Consider the following 26,860-nt stretch of genomic DNA (forward strand, 5'->3'; position numbering starts at 1 on the left):
CTAATAACATACAGATAACAAACAGTGATCAACCAACTAGTTGAACTAATAAACAACAACAGTTCACTCTGGAACAACAAAGGACAAGACTCCACCAGCAGTGTATCATGTTATTTAATGAGTGTAACTGTGGTGAAGTTCACTGTGTTATCTACAGCACAGCAGACTTTCATATCTGCACTGACACTGGCAGTCTGTTACACTGACACTGACAGTCTGTTACACTGACAGTCTGGAACACTGAGTCTGGAACACTGACAGTCTGTAGAACTGACACTGACAGTCTGTAACACTGACACTGACAGTCTCTATTACTGACAATCTTTAGCACTGACAGTCTGTAGCCCTGACACTGACAGTCTGGATTACTGACAGTCTGTAACACCGACACTGACATCCTGTAACCCTCACAGTCTGTTACCACCGATAGTCTGTTACACTGAAACTGACAGGCTGTATTACTGACAGTCTGTAACACTGACACTTACAGTCTGTAACACTGACACTGACAGTCTGTTACCCCTACAGTCTGGATTACTGACAGTCTGTAGCACTGACACTGACAGTCTGTAGCACTGACAGTCTGTAGCACTGACAGTCTGTCGCCTGACACTGACAGTCTGTGTCTGTAGCTCTGACACCGCTGCTGCTGCTTAGGCTTAGGATGTTTTTGTAGACGCGTCACAGCGAGACAGATGCTCCTGATTGGCTGAGCCACAGGGCGGAAGTGCGGTGTCACAGCTGTGCAGCTGAAAACAAAACAAGACAAGCTTCGACTGGTGAGTTCACGGACTCTGTGGTTTCTTACTGTCACTGTTCAACGTTATGATCGCTGCTGCGCAACATCTACACGTATATAACACAGCGTGTCGCTGGCTGTACACAGCAGAGATGTGTGTGTGTGTGGGTGTGTGTCCTTGTGCCGAGCTCACGTGTGAGTTGTTATGTAACAGTCTGCACTGAGCATGGACACACACCAGCCTCTGCTATTGTTTAGCATCTGAGGCTCTGTAGCCTCCCTGCTGTTAGCTTAGCCGCTAATAAAGATGCTATGAGCGCTGTTGTGAATCCATTTTCCACAGTGACAACACACAGCCCAGTGTTTTATGATGCCGCCTAAAGGGAAACCAGCTTGGTCATATCCTAATACTCAGATGAGCACAGAGCTAATGTAGCTGTGGTGTTTCCTATGTCATGGCCAAATGTTACTGATGCTGCCTTCACGTATTTCCATTGGGTTTACATGTGACTACAATTCACCTGTTCAAAGACAAGAGGCAGAGATATTCTCAGACAGGGGATGTTTTCAGTAATGTCAAGACCACATCAGGTCTTTTCCTGCCACCAATTAAAATTAAAAAAATAAAAAAATCTAATTTATAATCAAATCTTCTAATCTTGCTTTTTAATTCTGCCTGATTCTGTTTCATGGTTCATTCAATGTCCCTGTTTTTTTAAAATCTCATTTACTTGTATATTGTGTGTCTTTTATTGCATCTTTCCCGTGCACTGTTTTTACACTAATAATAATAACTTTATGTATATAGCACGTTTCAAACCAGCCGTTACAGAGTGCTTCACAAAGAGGACAAATAAAAACAAGAATGCAAAATATTAAAGACAACAAGCCAGATAATACAATGTCATTTAAAATCCAAGTCAGAACATGACATAATACAAAATCTAAAATCAAAGACAACAGATATTGTAATGCAACATAGTTTAAAGGTAATGGCAAAAGAAAATGTTAAAAGAAAAAAGGGATGATTCTTTTACTTTCTTTTTATCAATACTTGAACTGTTTTTGTCTTTCCCCCGTGTTTGTAAAGCGCTTTGACTAAACTCCTGTAGTTTTTACAGGCTATATGAATAAATCTGACTTGACTTGACATCGTATTGTCAGTTTTTACAATCCTGCCTCTTCTGTTATAACCCCACCTAACAGTTTTCAGGAAATTCTCTTAGATCCTGCATCCTCTGTACGAGATACCAAACCATTTCACAGCGCTGCATTTGGGACAATCAGCTTTCTCTGTAACAGTCACAAATCAATGGAACAGCCTGTCGGACGATGTGAGGGGCTGCAGCTCCATCAGCACTTTCAAAACCATCTCAGAAAGTCTGTTAGAAGCTGCTCAGCTCTGCACTCACAGAGTTTATTGTTCCATCAAATGGAATGGATTACTTGCTTGTATTTGACAAGCACATGTGCTATTGTGTGTAGTGTTGCGTTGCATAGCTCGTGTGTTTCTTCTTGCGTAATTTGATATGTTGTTTCTACTCTGCACTGCTTGTTATTGTGCTGTTTCTTTGTTCTAACAAGGGAAAACAGATGCACATGGGGTTGTGGCTTTTAACTGATACAGTGTGAGACATGTTGACATTTATATCTGAGCTGCACACTGTCCCTTTTAAATAAAAAAACTAACTAAACTGGAAGGGAACTCAGTAGAGCACATACAGGCCCAACAGTCCCCTTTTGAAACCTCATTTAAATTCACTAGATTATTATTACTGGTTTTTATTTGGATCTGCACCAAATTGCACAAACTCATAAATATCACATATGACATCACAAATATCATGACTCTGAGAAATAAAGGGAAATGTTGAAAAGTGCCCTATCACAAATTTAAAGAAAGCACCAAATTTGAATGGGTTCCTCGCTGACCATTACCACGTCCTTCCACCAAATTTCGTGGTAATCTGTCCTGTAGTTTTTACGTAATTTGCTCACAAACATACAAACCAACAAACAACCAAAAGCAGGCGAAAACATCAACACCTCCGTAGCAGAGGTAAAAGATATTTAAAGGGATGTTATGTCTTTCTGTGTTTATATTTTTTGCTCGGCAACTTCAGAACAATAAAACCAAAATGGTTCATGGAGGGACAATAGGAATATCAATGCAATGTAATTTTATATTATGATGTCAATATATACTATATTTTTGGTGGAATCTCAAATGAGAAACTATATAAATAAAATAACTTCATGGAAATATCACCTTTTGGCAAATCCAGGTAATTAACAGCCTGAATGATCAAGGTGATTCATCAATGCAGTGATGGAATTCCTGCAAATCTATAAATTATCAGTCATAATTTGTAACACTGTTTTATATCAAGCGGACCAGAAGACCTATCTTCCCTTCTTATATCTATTGCAGTTTATTTTAATGTACCATCATCCACCGTTGGAACTCTTTGTCACCACTAAACTTTCCTCTGTTGTGTCTCCTCTTCAGCACTATGATGGATGAGCTCGTGCAGGACCTGGTGTCTGCACTGGAGCAGTCCTCGGAGCAGAGTAAACTCGGGGAGCTGTGGGAGGAAATGGTCCTCAGTCCGCTGCAGCAGCGCCGTCAGATCCGCCGCCGCAGAGTCCGCAAGCGCTGCCGCGAGTCCGCGCTCTATCCGACGCAGCACAGACGATGCTGGATTGAGGCCTCGGAGTCCAGCTTGGATGAGGCGAAACAGTACAGGCAGAACCCTTCCTCAGCCATCGCTGCCTCTGTGGCCAACTGCAGCGACTCTGACGACCTGGCTTCAACCAACCAGTGGCACTCCATCATGAGAGGCCCGGCCAGGACGAGGCAGCCCTCCTGGCCCGAGTCCGACTCCTTCACTGAGAACAATACGGGACGGCCGCTCAGGAGGCGCAGGAAGGTCAAGCGTATGACCCCGGGCGTCACGGTCAGGCTGCAGCAGAAGTTGAACGTTTCTGGTGTGGACGGGAAACGGAGGTACAGGTCGTCCAGGATGCAGCAGCTGTCAGGATCGAAGAAGAGGTCTGGTGGTTGGATGGGAGCGGACAGACATGCTGAGGGAGCCAGGCTGATGGGGAAAGAATGCTGGAAGAGGAAGATGGTCAAGGAACACGGAGATGGTGCAGATGAACACATGTCTGAGGGGTAATAGATTGTTCTTGTTTTAGATTTTCCTTTAGAGTTGAACCTAACCCTTTCATTCATTACAATGACGTAGAGGCAGGTCCCCATCTGGCTTCCATTTCGAAAAAATAGTGAGATCCGCTCTTTAGGAAAATTCAGCATTTCCAGTTTTCAGTACCTTTCATTTAACTTACAGTTCTGCAACAAGCCAAATGTTAACCCTGTCAGTGTTTAATGAGTCAAGATTAAAACCATAGTGAAAAAAGGAGCTCAAACCCCTGAAAGCCCTTTTTTACCCTTTGAATGGAAAGTTACCAAGGCAGTTAAACCCATAACATAAAAGTCATGGGCATAACTACTATCAGACAGAAGCAATTAAACACGGCGACATTTAAGATGATCTATGCTGCCTCCCTTCATCGAGCCAGTTGTCAATATTCAGCGTGTCCTCAACTTAACCAAAAAAATGTATCACAATCATGCCACTCCACTTTAAAGTATTGAGTTGACATTAAAAATGAATGATAGAGTCTCTTCATCCTCATCTCCTATAGCTGGAATGATCACCAGGGAGGGATCTTTGATAGTTATGCCTCCGGGCATCTGCCAGCTCATTATTTCCTTTCGAGAAATATTGTCACAAATAAATAAGTGACTTGGTGTGGTATTGATTTGCTTTGAAATGAATTCCTGTCCTGGGCTGGGTAATTAAAGCTGAGCCTGTCCCAGTGTCCCAGAGTGCAACCTCCTGTGTCCATTTTATTTAGCCAAACTAAATGTGGCTGTAACTGGCAGCAGAGAGCACATTATATTATCACAGTGCAGTGGTTATTACAGTGTGGTGTGGAAACACAGGACCAAATTATGACGGAATAATAATTCTGACAATGAACTACTGTCACTTTAGAATCCTCGCTATACTTTCTTTATAAGAGAGACTCAGTGAGCACAGATATTTTAGATACATGAGAAAACTCCTCATTATGCACCATCACTGTCAAATTGCAATTTTGTTTGAATCTATATAACACATTGCATTGTGGGACTGTTGGCAGAATATAGCAGCTTTATAACATTACAACATTTGGTTTGTGCGTTCACTACTATGTAGGTATATGCAGGTGCAACATGGGGGACACTGTGGAAGAGAAGCCGCCCCTAATATATGACAGATTCTTTTGAAGATAATGAAAACACAACAATTCTTAGTGTCTGTAATGGAAACATATTATATTCAATTTCTGCAGATGGATCCTCCTAAATCCTAAACACTGATACTGTCATTTCAAATTCGAGGTCCATTATCTATACCGCTTTTCATTTGAGTCACTTGTCTTTTAGCATTTTATAATTAAGTCTACATAATACTTAAAGTAGACTACATAAAATCCACTCCACTAGATTAAAAAACAGTTGTAGTCAATTAGTTAGTTTTCATACAGCACGTGTAGTCAACCAATCAGAAAAGATCTCAATGTTATAAACTACCCATCATTATATAAAGTATATAAGTATATAACATTTCTCCACGTCAAACAGATACAACTTTAGAATATATACAATGCAGCTTAATGCCTCAGTAATGATCATCCAGTGATATAATACTATAACAACACTGTGGAATGTGCTATGTTGCCTAATAGGTGCTTTTACTTTTAACACTTTAAGTAAATTTTAATGCAAATACCTGAAGTTACTAAGGTGTAGATGCTGGATACAGGATAGGTGCAAGATTTGCCTTTACTGTTTCTTTCTGTTCATTTATAAATGTTTGAGGCATTATTTACCATAATGATTTTACAGTCAGAATTTGGACATAATGGTTATAGGAAAAAAGTGCAATATACAGTAAATTGGGACTGAGATCATTGAGTTCTTCAAGGTAAAATGCACCTAAAAAATTCCTATGATGGGAAAAAAAGGAGAGAACCAGGATTTCTTTTTTTATTGTTCAGTTTTTCCCATTTTAATGACGATAATATTAAGCAGTATTTATATTTCACAATGTAAAAATAGTGTCGTTGCCATTAAATGCATCACATTAGTGAGTATGAGTAGATAAATAATCATATATGTTGTAGAGTTGCTCATACTATCGTTTTTTGAAGCATTGGAGTTCCCACTCCTGAAGCCCTGTCCTGCTCCTGCACAGTAAATCTCCTCGCTGATCTGATTATCTGTTGATCGTATAAAAAATGTGAGAAGAAGACATTTGAGGTAACCAGTAATGGGACAGACAGAAGGCTTTACATCTTCTGGTTTCATTTGTGCTGACCTCCCTAGCCCCTAAACGGTACTTGTTTTCTTACTTTATGGAAAAATCAATAGCCGTTCTGACAGAAAACAGCTCCGGAGAAGAAATAAATGGGAACACCGTGGCACGCTGTCAATCATTTCTCACTTACACAACGCCGGCGCTCTTGATTGCTGCTCAGTAGACTGCCACACCGCACTGAGGCCTCGACAATCTAATGGTTAAGCCCTGGCGGAGGCAAAGGAAATGAACAAATGGCAGCAGTGATGAGGGGCTGACAGTCGTACAACAGCAGTATTTATACACAGAGCGTATACGGCCCATTTCATGTCAGACACACATGCCATTGTTGAAATGTCCTTTGAAGCACTCAGATTTCTCTGGTCTCCGTTCATTCCATTAACCTTTTTCATATGGAGTGTCTGGTCCCTGAAAACATGCCTCTCCTCAAGGTCACTCCCCCTATGTGCATACTGAGCGGCGCTTCGCCTTCAGCCACCCAAGTGCAATCGGAGCAGATGTTGGCAGCTCCAGTTGGGCTCCACATCCTTGATTAGACTTGGCCCAGCCTGCTGGCAGTGAGGCCACCTGACGCCCAGGCTGGCCCGGCAAGCAGGCCTCACCTGTGGATAGACGCTGTCCCGGCTCAGCCTCGCGTCTCCAGCTGTGTGCGACGTCTATCTCGCCGATGTTGACTCCAGTGCTTCCACCAGGAAAAACAAAGCTGCTCCGTTCGCTTCTCTTACCCTCTGCTTTCATCACGCCGTCATTTATATTTTGAAAACTGTACAAGTAGTTTTTTTTTTTTTCTTTTTAGGAAAGCAGTGCGGCATTTGCTGAAGTTAATTTTCATAAATCTCTGCGACTAATCCAATTACTGCAGCTCAGGGAGAGTGGGATAACCTTATAATCAGACACCCATGGAAGAGAGCATGGATTTGGGTTGGGGCAGCTTGTTTGAAGAGCCCACAGATCCATTGTTATCGGAGCTTTGCCCCCCTTCGTCTCTGCCTCTTCTTTATTCCTCTGCAGAATGAGCCCAGGCTCAATAAATGGCAGCTAGCCTGTAATCTCTGTGCAAACTGGTCTGCCTCTCTCAGGAGCTGAGGATTATATCCTAATGATTAGTGCTCATCTGGATACTGTGTTTTGCTTCACCTCCTTGGCTTGTGTGGAGACAATCGGGTCATGTGCAGAGTTAAGTTCAGCTCTAAAACACTGGAATGCAGTTTTTGTCTTTGCCCTTGCTTTTGTTTCACCATAGACACACACTATAATGACTAGTTAAGACTTATTTGTTTTATGGCGCCTAATCCAAAATAGAATGTGACTTTTCACTCGGGGAACTGATATTTTGTGCAGACGCCTTCCTGTAATTGAGCTCTTGTCACACACTGCAGTGATATGCGTTGGTTCTTTTCTCCGTGTGAGACGGAGACAAAGTTCGCCCCCAAATGTTTGTCAACTTTTCTTGTCAAAGGTCAATGCTGAAGAAAGAAGACGTGTTTCTTTTGGTCCCCATGAAAAATGGGGGTCTCAATTATTCATAGCATTAATTAGGCAGTACTTAATGGAAACGGTTTCGCATCGGCCCTGTGCTGCTCCAAGCGACATCACATTACGCCTTTAATACAGATAAATACTTAATGGGTGTCTCTAATTAATTGTTTATACCTGTGATTCTTTTTCAAACTTTGCACAGAGTCCCTCCAATAAGAGGACGACCCATTTTTTATACTTGGAAAATGGTGGAAGACGCCATGCTGCTGGGTAGTTAATCATCAGAGGGACGTTTGCTGCTTATTGTCGATCTCGTGGCTGGGTCCTCTGCTGACGCTGGAGCGCTGCTGCGTGCTCCAGATGCCAGCCAACATGTCCAGAGGTTGGGTACGGCAGAGGAGAGGCCTTGGGGAGTCAGTCTGGGGAGAGGGCTGAGGGGGTTCGACGGGGGTGGAGGGACAGTCCAGGGTCTCTCGGCGAGGCCAGACATCTTCCAGATTCCCCGGAGAGGCCCGCTCCCTCTCACATCTGCTTCTCGTGGTTGTGAGGGGAGATGATGCAGGGCCATCTGGCCCGGGAAGACGCACAGGCTGGACGGACATTTTTTCTGATCCCGCCATAACTGACAGGCCGCTGCAATATGGCAAAGCACCGTATCAGCGCATATCTGACCCTGCAGCTTTCTCCTTTAAGCAAGGTCAGCGATAATTAACAGGAGGCTAATTGCTCCATCTCTTGCATGAAAAAGTTGAATGGCACTTAGCTTTATGCAGCAGTGGTCTAATTGTATAGTTGTGTGATTGTCTACAAATCAAACCATCAACCAAAATCATCAATGTGTTGTACATCTGTCAATACTTGGTGACTTTATGACCACAGCCACTCTCAGCTGCAAACCCAGCTGTTTCTGCACAGGACAGATCGGTTCGCAAATTTATAATTTAACCGTTATCTGCTATCTGTTATCTTAACACTGCCACATTTACAGAAACGTTGGTAAATATACATTTTCCTAAAAACTTAAAATAAAATAAAAAGGCTCAGTAATCTCCCAAAACAGCCAGGTATTGTAGTTTTAATCGAATGTTAACCCAACAGGAATAAATTACGAGTAGAGCCACATTGAGAAAAAAGTTTAAAAAACTCTAAACGCAAAATCCTTTCAAAGAGAAAGATGAATTAAGTATTTTGTTATTTATGAAACTCATACTGAAGAATAATTTAACAATATGCTCCACATTCCTCATTTTAAAGCAGGCGCCAGGCAGATCTTCTGATGTCCCACCTGTAAAAATGTCCCTTATACTCTTAATAAATCGAGCTTTATTTGGGTACTATTTTCACGTGTGGATTAAGACACATTCATGAGTTTTTATGGGTGCTGTATGACTCAATTAACTAATGAAGAACCACATTGTATGGATATGACTTGTTCTTTGAGCTAAGTGGCATTTAGAAAAAGGCCCTTAGGAAATAGAAAAATATTTATTAGCACTTAAATACATTTGTTATGTTGCTTTAAAGTAAGCAGTGACGGCAGAGGGATAACTTGCTACATGTTCAGCAGAAATCCTTTTTCGAGCTCTCGTCCCTCCACCCTCATCACTACCATCCCTCCCTGACCCCCCCTCCGTGACCTTGGAGTGTCTGGAGGATCCAGTCCAAGGTGGCTGAGGTGTGAGAAAGGCAGAGAAACCCAGGGTGGTCTGGGTGAGCGGAGGGGGCACAGAGGGTGTGGAGGGGAGTGTAACTGTGGGGTTGCCTGGGGGCGTTGAGAGGAGCGGCGATGGAGCAGGCTAGGCAATAAGAGGTGGCAGCCCACACAGCAGATGTTGGCCAGTTGTTGTGCGGAAGCAGCACGTCTGTGGGTCGCTCTGCGTGTGGGGCACACCCAGAGGGAGGGGCGGGCAGGGGAATGTGTTTCGCTCTCCTGTCATCCTCCACAACGCAGGCCAGATTAGATTGGAGCTGACAGCGGAGGATATTCAATTAGATTGTGCATGTCACTCAGTGGCTTCGATCAGAGTCTCTCCTCATGCCTTTGTGTTTGCTATCGCAACGAGGGAGAACACAGCACGCTCTGTCTTTTTGTGTCATTTCCATTTATGTCGACCTCTAGCTCCGGACTTCTTCATTATTTCCATTATTGAATGCTACACGTTAAATATTGACATCAGAGGGGCATGTAAATTTCTGATTTACATTGTTCCCTTTTCAGATGCTGTAACATTGTCCGACCTAAAGAACCCATCAGGTTTGAGGGGACAAATCTAAACAGAGTCCTCCGTCGTCAAATGTCATCGATACTAAAGGAAGAGGTCGACTGCGCTCGTTCACATGTGATGTTTGTCTGTTTTTCTTCTTTGCAGGGAAACCAGCAGTACATGCAGCAGTGACCCCGGCCTCTTCACCAATGATGAAGGAAGACAAGGTATTAAAAAAAATCACTTTTAACGCACAGTGAAGCTACTTCATCACTGTAATTAAAACCAGTAAGTCAAACAGCTAATTGCATCTTGAGTACTGGGATCGCACAGACTTTCTTTCTTTTCTTTATCGACTAAAGAAAGACGAGACGTTCTCAGATATGGACAATACCCTCCTCGACTCTGAGGGAATGCTGGGGCTAGAGAGGGAGGTTTTCGATACAATGGGCTGGGTACTGGGCACCCAGGCGACTCTAATAAGACGTTGTCATGTCGTGTTAATGAGCGCTGAAGCCTTTGCTAATCTCATTAGCCGTGGCGGGGCCAGGCGGCCTCTGATTTAACAGTTGTCACTACACCTTGACTGTGAGAGGCATGGTTCCTGTGTGCGCTTCGCTGACTGACAGGTCTGAGAAGAGCTGGCTGTGGTTAAAAGAGCTCCCACTTCATCATTTTTGCCTCCGCCGTTTTACTGCGGTGGGGATTTGGACTCCAGCATTTTAACGAAGGCTGCAGTGGCACTACTGAGGTGAATGGGTGTGTGTTTGGTGGCACTGCAGACTTAAGTGGAGCTTCGAGTGGGTTAGGAGTGGCACTACAGCCCCATTTTTCAATTTGGAAATTCTGGTGTACGTTTGGTAAAAATATGATGGTTGCCGCGGTGACAGCTTCGCTCATGCCGCATCTTCTTCTCTCTCCTTGTGTGTAGGCGATGACGAGCAGAGTGACTGGATCTTCGAGGGGGAGTGCGGAGCTGGGACGGGCGTTTCCAGCTTGTTGCCCAGCTGGGACTCAGATAACCAGCTTTCCCTCGAGGATAACCTCCCACCAGCGACCTTCCTGCAACCTGCACGGCCTTCTCGGAGAGGTAACGCTGGATCCTTTAGTCTTTTAGACACAAGACATCAGTCCTGGAAAGACAGTTTTTTAAATCCTTTAGAATAGTATAAATAAATTGTATTAGTTCACTGCATTGGCTTCCAGTTTGCTAGAACTGTTTAATGTTTACATGTACTCTACTCCAAAGTTTACTGTACATTAGATATTGCTTTAATGCTGTGAACCTCTCTGACCTGGTTGGGCTAACTAGCACTGGCCTTTCCACTGTCCCCAGGGTCAAATAGACCTTAATTTCTTTTAATTATTATTATTAAATAAATTACGTGTGCCTTGCTTTCTCTATTTTTCAGATTCTTAAAAAAAAAAAATGTATGAATGTTATTTTCTGATCATTTTGCTTAACAGGAATATAAATGTATTTTTGCAGGGTATCGTTCACGTCTTAAACAGCTGCCTGGCTCTGCTGCCTGCTGCATCAGGAAGGACAGGCGGAGGATTCCCAGCAAGGTTAAAGCAAACTTGCATCTTTTCACTCAAGTAGATTTAATAAAACCACGTTTAATGTTTGTCTCTTACTGTGTCTGTTTCCTATGTGTTGAACAGGGCAACAGGATGCCAGTGTTTGTAGAGAGGCTGAGACATTTCTCCCCAAGTCCCTACCAGAGAGAGTAAGATTGACTCTAAGATAACATTTATTTCCATTATTGTTTTGTGTCCAATCATTAAACTTATTATAATATTTCCTTTTAGCTTTTGGCTTCCACCTGTTGGGAAACGAGATCGAAGCCAGGTATGTTACAATATCTTTTTCCAAGCCTTATTTTCTTTCTGACCGATTTACTCTGATTTCAAAATCTAAATGCTATTGATACTTTCAATTTCCAGTTGAATCCTTTGTGCCCATTACCCGTGTGTCCTATTGACATGATGTCAGAGAGCTCCCACCTCAGATGTTCCTCCTCAATCTGCACAAACAGGTAGTTGATGCCACGCTAAATAAAGCCACCTCTCAAGGGCCTATTGGACACACCGGTCGTACAATCAAAGCTCAATATATTGATAAGGTCTGTGGCTCAGTCACTTAGATCAAACACAGCTTAGGTCACTGTTTAGGAAAATAATCTATGTTAAAATTAGGCCTCAGAGACAGAAGGGCTCCAAAATCTGCTCCTCTATTAAAGGTGTATCAGAGGGGAACACACACACACACACACACACACACACGTTTATTGTAAGTTGTGTTTGTGTAAATTTGTGAATTCAGTGCATGTTTTACAGCTAAAATATTTCTGTTGCAAATACACTAGAGAACTATTTAATATTTAATACATGCATACTTGATGCAGGTTCTTTGCTGTGGTGTATTATACACACAGAGGCACACAAATTATAAATGTCCACATTCATCCTAACCGTATGTGTTGACATTGGATTTACTTCCCCCTTCCTCCAATTGTTCTATGTAAATAAATATGATAACTGCTGAATAAACCTTTTTCCCCACATATATATTTATTTATATACATATATACACACACATGCATGTAAACACAAGCAAACCTTTTGGGGACCACATTAAACCCTTATGTGAAGTGGTAACTCTTGGGAGTTAAAAGTTACAAAACACAGAAGAGACCATAAAGCCTTGTTATTACACCAAATGAAAAAAATATGCAATATATTTTATGCAATGTGCATTATATATTTTTTGCTTTACCTGCCAAAAAGCCATCCACAATCACATACATTTAGAGTGTGTTATTCAATGTACTGATGTCACAGACCCAAAATAGGTCTAAATCTCTGTTAGACCTTATTATAACAAACTGTTATAAAACCACAATAAGAGAAATTAAATAAACGAATACATTTATTTGGAAGCGATTGAACATATATAAAAATCCATTGTATTTTACCATGTTGTGAGCAAACAGAAATAATGTGTCATTTTTCACCCATGTCATCAGTACAGAAGCCCATTGGTCGGTATAGGAGCCTATTGTTAGTGTTGTTGTGAATCCTGGCCCTAAGTCTGAGCTGAAGTGACAGCAGACGGCTACAGTTGGATGCAGTAGGATTTCAAGTCAATAGTTTTCAAGGTCACTGTTCCCAAATAGAGAAATACTGTGTGTTGAAGTCGTAGCTGTAATGCAGATTCAAATCCCTGCATTTCTGGGACTGCACAAAAAAACATAAAAAAAAAAAAGGGGGGATTTATCCAAAAGATGTTTGTCAAAGCATCACATCGCTCCCAGTCATCCCTGCAACCGTTGGATCTGGATGGGGGACTTTGGGGGGACTTTAGAGGAGCCGAGCGGCCCCCTTGGCCTCGAGTCTGTGGGTCTCCTCATTGTATTGTTTCCACTCTGCCTATTTATGGTGCATTCTTAATTTTGTTTCACACACACACACACACTCTTTCCGCTCGCGCTCTCTGGGGTTATTTCACAGAGCGCTCCAGCACTCCTTGATGAGGGGCAAAAACACGACTGCTATGAAAAGCCCCCGACTTCTTAGGGCTTTCTTTTTCTAAACTGGCCCTTTCTTCTCCACCTGAAAGGTTCCTTCAGATTCCAGTTTGAGGCATTGTGAATACTAATTTCTCTCTATTAAAAAGCCCTCATATCCCTGCCATGCTCTCATTTGAATGGCGGACTCAGGGGAGACCTCTTAATTCCTTTATAGTGGGATTCAAGACCCTTCACTTCAAAAAGTATAAATCATACTCCCAAATGAATGAGGGAGAGAGGGGGGATTGACGAGAGGGGCTTCTGATGTGTCCCGTTGGAAGGCACGAGCTGAATCTATCTCCCAAAGCTGCTCAAATCCACTCTCCAGTGAGACGGCTGCTCCGTCCTTACGACCCGGCTCCACGCACATTTACGTCCTTTTAACTTCCTCCAAATTGCGCCCGTACACAAACACAACACCAGACAATTAGACAATTTCACTTTGCATGACAATGAGAAACGCTGCAGCTGCTCACGCCCGCTCCGAACAAACTTTTTAATGTCCACTCTTGATTTCACTTCACTACATTTTCATTTCTTTTCAACATCTCGCCCGTGTGATCGATTTCTCGCGCTGAGCTCCCCATACATCTGACTTTTCTTTGTTTCCAAACACCCTTGAGAGCAAAGTGTTTTCTCTGGTGGGGCCGAGTGTAAACATTAATCTTGCACCGCGGCCAGGTTGAAATGATACTGTATTAATAAAAGCTGTCATCTCCCGTTTGGCGCGGCTTGACGGCGACAATCAGAGATTTGATGTTAAGTGATAAAGGCTGTATGAGGTTGCATGCTGTTTATCCTGGTATTGGCGCGTGCGGGGGGAGCAATGCTTTGTGGGATTTGGCCGTAATGCTCCGGGTACGGCGGCCACGTTAAAATGCATAACTGCCTCCCACCCGAACCAGGCGGCAGCAGCTTTTATCTATTGACTTATTTATTTCTAAATGACACTTGTGCTGGGAGATAAATCATAGTCTTACGCCACTCCCTTCCCAGTTTTCATTTTAATTGTGAGATCTCGGTGTCAGCAGTTAGTATATTGGTGTGAGTGGCCTATTGATTATTGATTTGGAGCTATCGATTATGTTCCCTTGGGACCCTAATCCTTTCTGATTCATTTGAATACCTCTATTAATCTTGAGATCCTCCTCACACCTGAAGCACCATGTACCCTAATGAAAATAGATGGCCATTTTGTAACCGCAGCTCCTCACTCCTCTTTTGATTTATTATATTTAATTGATATATTTGCTTTTGGATGTGGGCGCCAAAATTACAATTGACCCTGTGTCAGTGCCGTTTTAGTTTGTACCCTATAGGGACAGCGCTGCATTTAAGTGTCTCATATGACCTGAAAAAAATCTATCTGGGGGACTTTTTTTTCCTTGTGTCCTTGTGTCTTTGTTCGAATTGAGTTGTTGTTTCGCACCGTCTTCATTACACATTACTTGTTTTTTCATTGCTCATTGCCTCGAAGTCAATCTTTGTTTTCTCATCACACTTTCTGTAAATTTAGGGAGAAAACAACAGGCCGACATCTGTCACGCTGTGAAAGCTGATGAAGTAACAGATGTTAAATAATAAAAACGGTGTTGTGCATTTTTTTTACCGCTTCTTTCAGTTTTACACCGAGCCATGTAACATGCTTATTAAAATCCTTTAGGTTCTGCTCTGAGATGAATGGTGCTGTTTTGTCTTGGTTAATGATGCAGCTGATGGTATTCTCATGTTTGATTAACATTGTGCTGAGCGTCTCGGTGGGCTCCTGGTGGCCCCCCATGAGCTTTCGGCGGCACGGGGAGGGCCCTCGCCTCCCTCCAGGCGGCCAGGGGGCCCCGGGAGTGCCTCGGCCGCCGTGTAATGAGGGGAGAGACGGAGGGATGGACCTCCACACATTAAGACCAAATGCATCAGTGTATTACTTTTAATACCGCGGGCGTGCCTTGTGAAATAATGCGACGTTTAAACGCGGATCGATTTTGGAATTAAAAAGTTAGTTTGCAAAGATTTACTGTGGGGAGTTCAATGCCTGAGCTTTTTATCAGGGGCGCAAATGGCTGGTTATGTGCTATCCGACAGAGGTACGATTGAGGGATCGATAGGCACGTGATTTACTAACTGGAGTACAGCTAATCAATAAGTATAAAAGTAAATGAAATATGCATTACTGGGATTTTATTAGAGAGGGGTAGCAGCGAGAGAATAACGGTCAGGCCATTTATTTTTATATCTATTGATTATACAACATAGAGACTTCGCTCAAAGCGTGGCCTGCACTCGACAGCTCTCGACACCCCGCGCCTGCACACCCGTCGTGTGATTTATGGGTGTTGAGGTCATGGAACATGCTGCCTGTTAAAAGGCTGCCCTGACAGGGTCTTATTGTAGCATGTGCCGGTTAGGGTTGGTGAGCTTTATGTAGCCCGCAGCCTGAGATGAGCCGTGCTGGTTAACAAGGAGCTGTCTCCTGTGGGCTTCTCTGTTGTTCTGCGATCTGCGATGATGATTTTAACTTTTACAGGTTTTGTTTAGTTGCATTTTCAAACAGTTTGACATTGTCCTTAAATCCTCTCTGAGATGCTGTGTAGTTGATTATAACAAGCAGAATATGCCGGATTTTAACTTCAATTTTTGGGTCTGTTTAGCTCCCTCACACACACACACACACAAATCACTCCTCCCATGCACAAACGTACACCCCACCCCCCCACCGATGTATCGGACCTTGACCTTAACTTTACATCTTTACATCTTGCAGTAAGCTGGTTGGGGGGGGGGTTCCTATCTCAAGGCTCTTGAAATATGACACAGGAGGCACAGAGCAGGTGTAATTTGTTTACGTGAACTCTGCAGTGACTCAGCCACATGCACCCCCGGCACCTCTGCTCCCTGTTTTCAACAGGGATTAATGAAGAAAAATTAAGATGTGGCCAAAAAGAGGCCACAGTACTGAGGCTAACAGCGTTTACAAATGTGCTGTGCTTGCATTTATTGACCTCCTGTGAAATTACACATTTTTACATGTATGTTTGGTGGGAGGGAGCTACTTCATCATATCTGTGTGTAACATTTGCTCTGTGTGTGTGTGTGTGTCCCCTCCTCCCCCTCTGCAGGCAGACTAACCTCACCTCAGGATTGTCACGCTCAGGAGACTTCATGAGGAGGAGGAGGGAAACAGGAGCTTCACCCATCGCAACATCAGGTGACACCCTCCGCACATACTGATGAAACCTGCAGATTTGAAATTTGACGCATTTCTAAAGAAAGAGCTGCATGGTTTCATTCCTGAAGGGGAAACGCTTCTAAAGCTTTGCATTTTTGGTCACTGCAGGTGCTAAGGCTCTGAGGATGTTGGTACACAACTTTGGTTCCAGCTGAAATATCTCCACAATGTTTACATAGATAATCATGAATTTGTGTGCATTCACTTGTGGCGTCCAGATTAGTCCAGAGTGTGGCTGCAATATTCTGTCTGAACACGAGAAAAAAAAGAACGTAGCCTGACCCGAACCAGACAGGCATTCAGTTTTTTGTATCCAAACCCAACCCGAGCCCCATGTTTTCCCCAAATGTGACCAAAACTGACTCAAACGTGAATATTACTTCAACATTTTGTTGAAGTAATATTCCCAAACCCAGATCCCGAAGGGCTCAGTTCGGGTATCTACACTCTAGTCCAGACGATGGATCCTTATGACTTTGGTGATCCACTGACTTTCTGACCATGAGGTCAAACAACAACTTTTCCAAAATGTTACTTCCTTTCATCCTCAGCTGTTCCCGGGTGTTTAGTGCTTTAGAAAATGTTAGCATGCCACCACACTAAACTAAGGACATGTAAACATTACACCTGCTTAACATCAGCATGTTATGATTGTTATTGAGCACAGCTTTAGGCTCTTAGACTTGTCAATACATTTTGCCTTATTCCACCAAATTTAGCAATAACATATATGTAAAATATGTGGTGCTTTAGAGGAAGTGTGCAGTCAGAAGGAGAAGTGTGTTGTGGAGCTCACCCTGTCGGAGGTGGCATCCAGCAGCAGCCGACGTGTTTTGTTTGGACCAGTGGAGCTGCCTTATTTCATTAGACTGATGGCTCGGGGCCTCGTGTCTTTGCTGGATTGAAATCTGAATTGGTTTGTCCACCTCTTCTTCTGCGTCCCCTTTCTCCGTGCTTTCACTCCTGCCGCTGCTGTTTGTCATTTAAATAACAAATGCTGGTGGTTCCTTGATTTAGTGAGGGGTGCAGGCCTCTGATGTATATTAATATTGCCACACAGTGTGCCGTACCGGGGTCCATCATTCATTTGGATAAAAGAGGTGGAATTTAAAAACAGCCAATGCTTTACTTGGATACAGATTGCATCCATTTATTGCACTGAGTGATGGAACAGCCCGCAGTTCTGTCCTTCACCTCCCCAGCGCTGAACCACTTCCCATAAAAGTAAAAAAGGATTCACCCCTGACCCTTAAGGACCCTTCATATTCAACATGCGGAACGAGGGGCATCCCTCAGCTTGTCGACAGTTAACAGATCCAGTCTGTTGTAAAGGAAGCACGAGGGGGAAATGCATGTTTTTGAATCCCAAAAATTATTGTTTTCCAAAAATGAAATCAATTATTCGTGTTTTTTTTAATTTATTTGCAAACTACAAATAAAAAAAATCATAAGTAATGTGTAATTTAATGTTTTTTAACTGGATACAGTTGGAAAACTAGACCCTGATGGGCACATCCTCCCCCCAGCAACACAACAGAGTGTTTTCCTGCTTCTTGAGTCTAGTTCCCCCTGTCCACCGTGATTTATCATGCATTCCATGTCGCCCAATGTCAGTTTCTGCAGCTGCAACTGCTCTATATAAATCTTTACCTTGGCAGCCTGCTGCACCGTGTCTCTCCTCAGTAATCTCGCCGCCGCCAGGAGATGCACATTCACCCTGACAAGCTTTCACACTCTCTGTGTACAAATTTTGGTTCGTCGCCATCCTGACATAAATGTTGCCACGTGTGACATAAATGAGACAAAATCTGATTCAACACTTTGTCGAGCGGAGTTGTTCCTCGGTAAACATCTTGTTTGCATTGTGAGATGTCGCCTGGTGTTGCTCTTAGCGAACACGACAGCCGAGTCTTTGTTTGAGTTGGCCACAGGAAGTGGATTGTTGTATGTGTTAGTGGTTGATTTGAAACTCTGTAATCAGGAGTGAAAATGGTCTGCGTATCGAGGTGTCCTCCAGGGCTCCCGGGGGAATTACTCCTCCGGTACCCAGCTGTTGCTTTGTCTTCCTTCTTTACCCTTTTAGCACTTCCACAGCGGTGCTGGAGCTGGCTGTGAAAAAAAGCACACACCCCAACTTATCAAGTCAGGTTTCTGTTTGGATTAGATGACCACTCCATTTCTCAGCCTTAAATTGGCCATCTTCTAGTTTTCTCAGCACCATCAATCCAGAAATCCAACTCAATCCAACACATCTTCACTTGATATAGAACAAATCACCCAACTCTCTTTTTTATGTTATAAATAATACATATTAATATTATTTATGTATTATTTGGCTTGGCTTTTACAATAGTTTGCACATTTTCTTAAGAAAAATTATTTGTATTTTGGTCGATAATTGAATCTACACACTAATCAAACGTATGTGGAACATATCACTTGTGAACTGTTCATTATATCGGCTTCGAGGAAGTGCAGTGTTGAATTTGGTGCGATACCCTCAATATTAAACAGGCAAATCAGTAATAGGCAGTCTGAGGTGAACATGTCTTCTTCTACGCCATCGGATAAATTACAGTAGTGGCCGACAACTGACAGCCCGCAGGTTAAAAGTGCCCTGTCAGCACTAATATCTGTCCCGTTACATCATTTTGATCATTTGGATATTTCTATTTCACCATGTCAGACTGACAGACATTCCCAGGTGCTGTTCTTCATCATGACAACTACCCGCATAGAATCACTTCCTCTTTAGCAATTTGTCTGCCAAATAAGCACGTTTGTTCTGTTGTTGCAATGCTTTTTACTGAGCTGAATTAATCCGTTTTTATTTTGTGAAATTGGGTCTGGAGATTATTCTGATTTCTTAACACACCTCTGAAATAGTTGACATGCAGTTTATTAAAAAATAACACCAGTTAAGTAAATCATTCAGTAATGAAGCGAATTTAGTTTCATTTTATGAAAAACATTGAAGCTGCATTTAAAGAGCTCGTTCCAAACAGAAATGTTTAGAACTGGCACTGCACTAGTTTTCGATTTTGTCACACATGAAATTGAATATATTCTAAGCGCTCTACAATTTTGGGAGAATTATTTCTAAGGCAGAGATGAATCAGTACGTGTGAAGATCCTGATGGATTTTAATAGCCTTGGCTGGTCTCACACACAGACTAATTAAATATTGCGATTTTACCCCTCCCTCACTGTCTCCGCTGATGCCCTTCATCTTTATCTCTACAAAAGGATGAAGGTAATAAACCCAAACTTGAACTTCTTCAGTGTTCTACATTTCAAAAAGAGTTTAAAGTAAATAAGTCGGGTTAAATGTGGTTTGATTAATCTTGCCAGACGTGCGTTATCTCTATGTGCTGGTTAAGTGCCACACGAGGGTGCCCATGTGGAGGCCGGCCCGCCCCTCACTCAGCCCCGCCGCCTCTCCTCTCCCCTTTGTCTTCATGTGTCTCCTTGCCCGAGCAAGATGGCTGCGTGACAGATCACCTGCGTCGGAGGCCTGCCGTGTTCCTGCCCGGCGGTCCGGCCCCCCTCTCATTAATGCCCAGGTTGGTGCGAGGGCCGTGTGGCAGCACAAGACAAATAACGCTACCACTCAGCCATCACTTCTGCTGACAGAAATGCAGCCCACCGCACTATTTCGCCCTCTCCGGCTCCACTCCGCACCCTGCCCGCGTCCTTCAAAAACCCCCCCACATCTCCTCCGTCTCCACCTGCACCTGCCTGCACTGGTCCACCAAACTTTCATGGGTTTTTTCCGCTGTTGCTGGAGGCTTCTCGGAAGTCGATGTGGTGTAACCACAAAGCTGCTGCTTTTCTAACTCACTCTAATTGTTTTCTGTTTGGTCTCTTCTGTGTGGGGACAGATTTGTTTTGAGCAGCCTAGTCTGTCAGGTGCTGCTTAACTGACTTGTGTGCAAACCTTCTCACCGGGAGGTCTGATTTTGAATGTCCTGTTTGTGTGAGTGTGTTTGTGCGTGTGTGTGCGTGTGTGCATTTGTGTGCGTGTGCGTGTGTGTGTGTGTGTGTGTGTGTGTGTGTGTGTGTGTGTGTGTGTGTGTGTGTGTGTGTGCGCGCGTTTGTGTGTGTGTGCGTGCGTGTGCATGTGTATGTGTGTGCAAGCAAGTGAAAGGAAAGAGCGAGAGAGAGCAGTAGTGAGAAACACAAAGGCTAATCATTAAAGAGCTATTCAGCCCTGTTCATTTAAGTGTGGGAATCAGCAGGCCCATTACTGTCAATGTGTAATTAGCTGATTAATAAACAGGGGGAAGGGGGCTGCTCCAGGAAGGCCTGTAATGATTGTTTTTAGAGAGCATCACATGAGAGCTTATTAAGATGGTAAGATGGTTCCATTCAACCTCCCATTATCACCCACAACAAATGCGTGTACTGTAATTCTGCCACAGTCCTCCCTTTTAATGTATCTGTATTTTAATAGATGTTATTTCATCAACAGTTTATTATTTACATTCATCATTTTTATTTTTCTCATACACATTAATATACAAGGATAATAACAATTGAATGAGCTGTATATGAATGCTATTATTTACCTACACAGAGTCAGTAGAGGACACTAGTGCATTTACTCCTGTACTCTTTCTATATGTTCTAGTGTAATACAGTTACCAGCAACTTGTCAAATGTTAATCCAGTAAAATGCAATATATTGTTAATGATAAAACCAGTGGTTCCCACCCTTTTTGGCATATGACCCATTTTTTTCTTTTATGTCATATATTAATCATCTCACAACCACTGGACAAAGCTGCCTAACTTTATACAGGTTCTAGTAATAGCTGCAGTCCTAATAATCTAACAATTTCATATATAATACTATATCAGTCATTGGGGCCACGTTACAGCAGAAAAGGTATTTACAATTTCAGGCAGTATGAGGCAAATATGAAGAGCATTTTGTTGATACTTCTGTATTTTACCAAAGGAAGATTTTGAATGCAGGATTTTAACTTGTAATGTAGTATTTTCACATAGTTTTATTGGTATTTTTATGTACAAATATATAGCCATGAGCAATAATAATGTGACTTTCTTCATTCTTTATTTCCCAAAATGTGTAGAGCCTTCACTTATGTTTAAGGTTTTAAAATATAAATCTTCTTTATTCTCTGTCATTCTCAGTCACATTATAAAAGCCTGTGTACAGAGCTTCTCCTGCCTCTGACCTTAGCCCGTGACAGAGGCTCTGCCCTGTGTATGTTGACACACTCCCAGACTCAATGTTTCCAGCCATTTCTTTGTTTCTGTCGAATATGAAAACCCTCCGAGTTTTGATCGAGCCCTTTGACTGTGTTTAACCTGAGTGTTTGGGTTGAACCTCAGCAACGGTTAGTCATCGTTCCCTCAAGAAATATTAATCAATTATCTTGCCCGCCGGATCAGTTTGGGGAAGAAGTCATCTGGAAAGAGGCACAAGCAGATATAATGGGAACGAGCAAAAGCACATGCCAGTGAATGCTGTAATGCCTAATCCTTTGAGACAGCCCAGAGCCACAATGTCACTTCTAGTTCCCTTGTCCTCTGCTCTGGGACTGCCTCGAAAATGTCTTGTGTGACCGCCACTAACTTTTCTTTTTTTTTTTGGTGGGGTGGGGGTGGCAGCAGGGGGGATCCGAAAAGATTTATTTATCAACCCGAAGTAGGAAAAGCAGGAAAGCATGTTAGGGAGCGCAATTGTTTTAGAGTTTCTCTTTCTCCTGCGGAAATTGGCCCCGTTTCTCCCTCAGATATCTTCACTTGTGTTGAGGAAAAGCTTTAAAGGTGAGTGAGAAGAGAAAAGAGGATCTTTAAAGAAGGAAGGAAGTCAGTGAGATGTGAACGTGTGATGAATGGAGTTAAAAACATACAGCTTCTTACAGCATAACCAGAGAGAAGAGAGTGGGGGAGTTAAGCCATAGGAGCAGCACAGATTGGCCTTTTAATAACCATGTCCACAAGTTATATGGGGCCAAATTGGATTTGGCTCACTTGACCAAAACCTCATTAATATTTAACCCATTAGAAGAGGATTGCTTAAGGTTTTATTCCAATACACCTAAAACACAGAGAGATCCATGACTCATGGACCAAATCTAATTTTTATTTGAGGGGCATTGCATTGACAGGAAAATATGATTTATGTATCTTTTGCTTTTTTTCTTTCTGTTGGGCTACATGTCCAGAATGTGATATGTGTTGTCTTTTTCTCTGCAGCTAGCAACTCATTTCATAAGGATCACCAGAGAGAAGAGGCGCAGGGAGCCAGTAACACCTCAACCCCAGAGACGAGTGCAGCCGGTTCACAGACTTTCCTCTAGGGGGACCGTGGAGACGCCTGAACACTGGACACGAGCGTGGAAGAACTTGACAAAAGGAAATCTGTTGTGCCTGAGAATGAAACGGCTTCAGCTCCTCTCACTACACAAACTTAATGACAAAAAAAAAAAAAAAAAATACAAAGCACATCATTAGTCTTCAAATCAGCACGTTACTGCGAGATTCAGTCTTTCCCACGTGGCAAATGTTAATGCAATCAAGCCTCGTTAAGTCATCTCCTCAAGAAAGACGGCAGCTTCAAGGGGCTCCTCGCTCGACTCGAGACCCGCCAGCCGCTCCTGTTTCCAAACGCAGCCTCCCGAACATGTGCCACCACACAATCCAACCGATTTTTGTCCACTCTAGTAGTGCAGCGTTTCTCAGCAGGAATTCAGGGAGCATTGTCAGGTGAGGCTGGGGGGGATGGAGGCGGGGGTCTTCTGTACTTTTTGGAATCCAACAATGGCTGTGCAGCAGCACGTAGCGAGCTCTGAGACAGGAGAGCATCAGAATGTTTAGCTACCACACGCTGCTACCGGGTTCAGAGAGGCGACCGCCGGTAGAGAGCCACACAAAGTACAGGCCTCCTATTAGCATGGATTTGAAAAGCTACAGTTTGTACAAAGGTGCTCATTAGCACAACACAGAGGGAGTGTAGTCGCGGTCCTTGGAGGGCCGCCTCTGTTCTCTCCAGCTCACCTTCCATATTCAAACCCTCCCCCCTAAACGTATTTAAGTTCAAGGCCAGTTGCAAAGTCTGTTTGAACAGGCTGTTTTTCAGCGGCGGTGGAATCGCTGCTTTTTCGGAGCTGTGTGCCGAGTGGATGAGAGCCAGCAGAGAGGGGTTGGAGGGGCCCTTGCAGACAGGAGAGGAGAGTTGTACACACTATTTTCACCTCCCCTTGGGGTATACATTTCCCTGGCTCCCTTGGCATTAGATGCATTAAAAGATCAATGGCAGCAAACAGTGCGATCAAACACAGCAGTTCTCGCCAAGCTGGTAAACAAGCGGCATTTTCAGAAAAATGCATTTTTATGCAGGAGTCAAGTGACGCGAGTATGGGTGGTAAACAATTCTAAAACATAAATAATAAAATAATAAAAACTACCAAGTCATCTCTGCTGTTGTGTCCTGAGAAGGTACATTACAGTAAAATGTCAACCTGACGAGCGACAGCAGAGTGAACTTGGTTGTTTAAAAAATAATGAAGCCTATTTAACATCTTCTTCATGCCAGGAGGAATAGGTACATGCACTTTCTATAATGATTACAAGATATCTTTCTTAGTGAAATGAGCTGCATAATTATCAGATGTCTTTTCCGACGTTTCAAAGCCGTATTTAAGTGAAGAATCGCGTTTCGTCGAATGAGATTTGCCAATTAACGTGAGTTATATGTCTGCAATAATCCGTCTGAGAAGGCTTTATGTGATCATGTTGGCCAGGGATGACATTTATAAATGCTGTGTGTGCACACTCGTCTAAATGGATGCCTCACACGAGAAGACATCCTGCCACGGGAATCAGTCAAAGTGTTGAAGCAGCGAGCGCTCACCCCCTGCACCCCCCCAGAGTCCAGCAGCAGCAGCAGCCCGGGCCCCTCCAGCGCCAGGAATAAACACCTGATTAATAGGAAAACCACGGGTTAAGCTCCCCAATTAGAAAGGAAGGAGATTTTGATGAATACTTTGATGCCTTTTTTAAGACGTATGTCCCTGAACACGTTGACAGGTATTGACTGCGTGGTGTTTTAAGGGGAGCTCCTCGCAGTCCCCTTATCCGTCAGTCGGTGTTTTGGTGCCAGGGCATTGACAGGGGAGGAAGGCGCATCACTTCAGATACATTTCCATTAGTGGGAAAAGGGGAAACACCTCACTCGCGTCTCTTGTAATTAGCAGTCACCATGATGACATCTCAGCCCGACCGCGTGCCCCAAAATGAATTTCCAGTGGCCAGGAAGTGGGGGAAATGGCTTCCGTGCCGCCAGTCAATTGCCCTGTTACAGTTAAGGAATCCAGCAGGCTGGTACAACTCATATTTCATCCCAGGTAAAGATTACCTGTCAGGCCCATGGGAGATGTATTGATCTGTTTTCCTTTTTCCGCCAAGCAATCACCTGACAAAGGCACCTAGGAGGCGAGTGAATGAGTGATGCCTGGTCTGTCTGCTCCAGCGCGGTGGCTCCCAGTGTCCACTGATGGGTGGAGAGGTGATGAGGAGGAGGAGAGATAATGCAGTCATAAACTCTGTTTGAACCTCCTCTGTATGCATGCAGGGCGGCCCCTCCGAGCCCCGGGTCATAGGTCACCGGGGAGTTTGCTTCTTTTCCTTTTTTTTGGGGCTCCTTTCTTGTCAGAGGCGTTTGTTCTTGCTATGTCGTGTGCAGTGATGACACAAACACATGCAAAAGAGGCTCTCTGGTTCCTGCTGACAAACGCATGTTGCGAGTCACCGGAGTTCAACTCACTCTGGGTTTCAAAACGCGACTCGCTTTGATCTGGGCGCTCCCTCACTATGAAATCCAACCTTGTGCGGTCTCGGGGGTTTTTCCCGCGACTGTCAATGCGGCAGTGATCAATATATCTTGACATTATCTCATGTTTTCATGGCAGCTAAAAGTATTTATATATTTGCCTCGTTCAATGGAATGTTAGAGTTTATATTATCCGTGAAGCCATGCATTTAAAGTGATTGCACTGTGTATAATGTGTAGTATTTATGATGTGGTGCGTAATTATAGGTCCATTAATTGAGGATTTAGGTCTGAAGTCATTAAATTCATAAATTCAGTTTCATGATAGATAGTACAGTAGATATATCTAAATTTTTTTACTATCTTATTTTTAATTTCATTTACAAGGATTTAAATATATCTCCCTGATATCAGGGCTCTTAGGCAGCTATCCACATTTGATACGTGGTACAAATAGCATCTTATCTCATAGGCTGTTATCTTTATATTTAATAGCATTGGAGGCATGCCTAATTGCTTTGCAAATGATCTAAAGAGGATTACTCCTCCTGTAGAACGCACGGTGTCACTAGGTGAGACATTACAATGGTAAAATTCAGACAAACGTGCAGTGTAGCTCTGTTTTCATGTGACCGTCTCTCAGTGTTATGTCAAAAATATTTGTCAGTACGAGGTGGATACTCTGCTCTTATATAAACTCTGTATGATTATGGACTATTGTGGATAAGAAGCTGTTTTAAGACATTGCACTTAAGTCGTTTGTGTATTTTAAAATGATAAGATGTGTCGTGACTTTGGGGGATTAGATAATGCCTTGACTTCATGTCATACAGTAGGTGATGTTAAGCATTCCTCTGACTATGTAAAGAAAAACTGCAATACCTGTTCTATACTGAATGTGGATGCAATAAATGAATTTTGGTGATCATGATGTTGGGAAATGTGTGTGTGAATATTTTCAGTCATCCAGGTCGTTGTATCTTTAGAAGTTGTACTCGTGTACGTAGGCAACTGGATTTGCTTCAAGTTCTGAAGAACTGAGGAAGCCTCTTGGATGAGAGGTGACACGTCTTCAAGAAACACAAGCAAGTCTGAAGATGTTTGGCTTGATGTTAAGGTTAAATAGTCTGGACAATTTACTTATTTAGACATTCATATTCACATGTCAATTTAAGATTTCAATGACATTTTTTTGACGTTTTAATCATTGTGGATAGAGAGGAAACTGGAAGAAAGAGGGGATAATGACGTCTGGCAAAGTTCTCTGACTCAAACATATGCCGACTAAAACATGGACGACATGACAGCTCACCAAAAGTGAAGCCAAAGTGTCTGGATCGCCCCCTGGTGGCTGTCTGCAGTATAGGTGATAAACCACGTCCCCTCCATGTAAGCAGATGGGAAATGGTGC

At 43.1% G+C, this 26,860-nt stretch overlaps 1 protein-coding gene across 2 annotated transcripts; it reads left to right on the forward strand.

Moving 5' to 3' along the window:
• The first annotated feature begins 690 nt into the window (after positions 1 to 690).
• Positions 691 to 26,380, forward strand: LOC118116288 (G patch domain-containing protein 2-like). 2 transcript variants are annotated; one of them, XM_035167851.2, is made up of 10 exons: positions 691 to 779; positions 3,249 to 3,914; positions 10,017 to 10,078; positions 10,783 to 10,941; positions 11,341 to 11,420; positions 11,517 to 11,581; positions 11,664 to 11,703; positions 11,799 to 11,890; positions 16,537 to 16,625; positions 22,875 to 26,380. In XM_035167851.2, the coding sequence occupies exons 2-10, from the start codon at positions 3,253 to 3,255 to the stop codon at positions 22,976 to 22,978; spliced, it is 1,353 nt and encodes a 450-aa protein (XP_035023742.1). In that variant the 5' UTR covers positions 691 to 779; positions 3,249 to 3,252; the 3' UTR covers positions 22,979 to 26,380. The 2 variants fall into 2 exon arrangements, 1 of the variants encoding a protein (XP_035023742.1); XR_007032998.1 differs by lacking the exon at positions 11,799 to 11,890 and having other exon boundaries at positions 22,875 to 22,935.
• The last annotated feature ends 480 nt before the right edge of the window (positions 26,381 to 26,860 follow it).

This window comes from Hippoglossus stenolepis, chromosome 10, assembly GCF_022539355.2.
Source record: "Hippoglossus stenolepis isolate QCI-W04-F060 chromosome 10, HSTE1.2, whole genome shotgun sequence".
In the NCBI taxonomy this organism is placed as follows: Eukaryota; Metazoa; Chordata; class Actinopteri; order Pleuronectiformes; family Pleuronectidae; genus Hippoglossus; species Hippoglossus stenolepis.

Bases quoted from the DNA above. Each gene is read 5' to 3' on its own strand.
- LOC118116288 (XM_035167851.2), top strand. From the start codon at position 3,253: ATGATGGATGAGCTCGTGCAGGACCTGGTGTCTGCACTGGAGCAGTCC. The intron at 10,942-11,340 runs GTAACGCTGGAT...GTATTTTTGCAG, and splicing joins TGCACGGCCTTCTCGGAGAG to GGTATCGTTCACGTCTTAAA. The intron at 11,891-16,536 runs GTAGTTGATGCC...CCCCCTCTGCAG, and splicing joins TCCTCAATCTGCACAAACAG to GCAGACTAACCTCACCTCAG.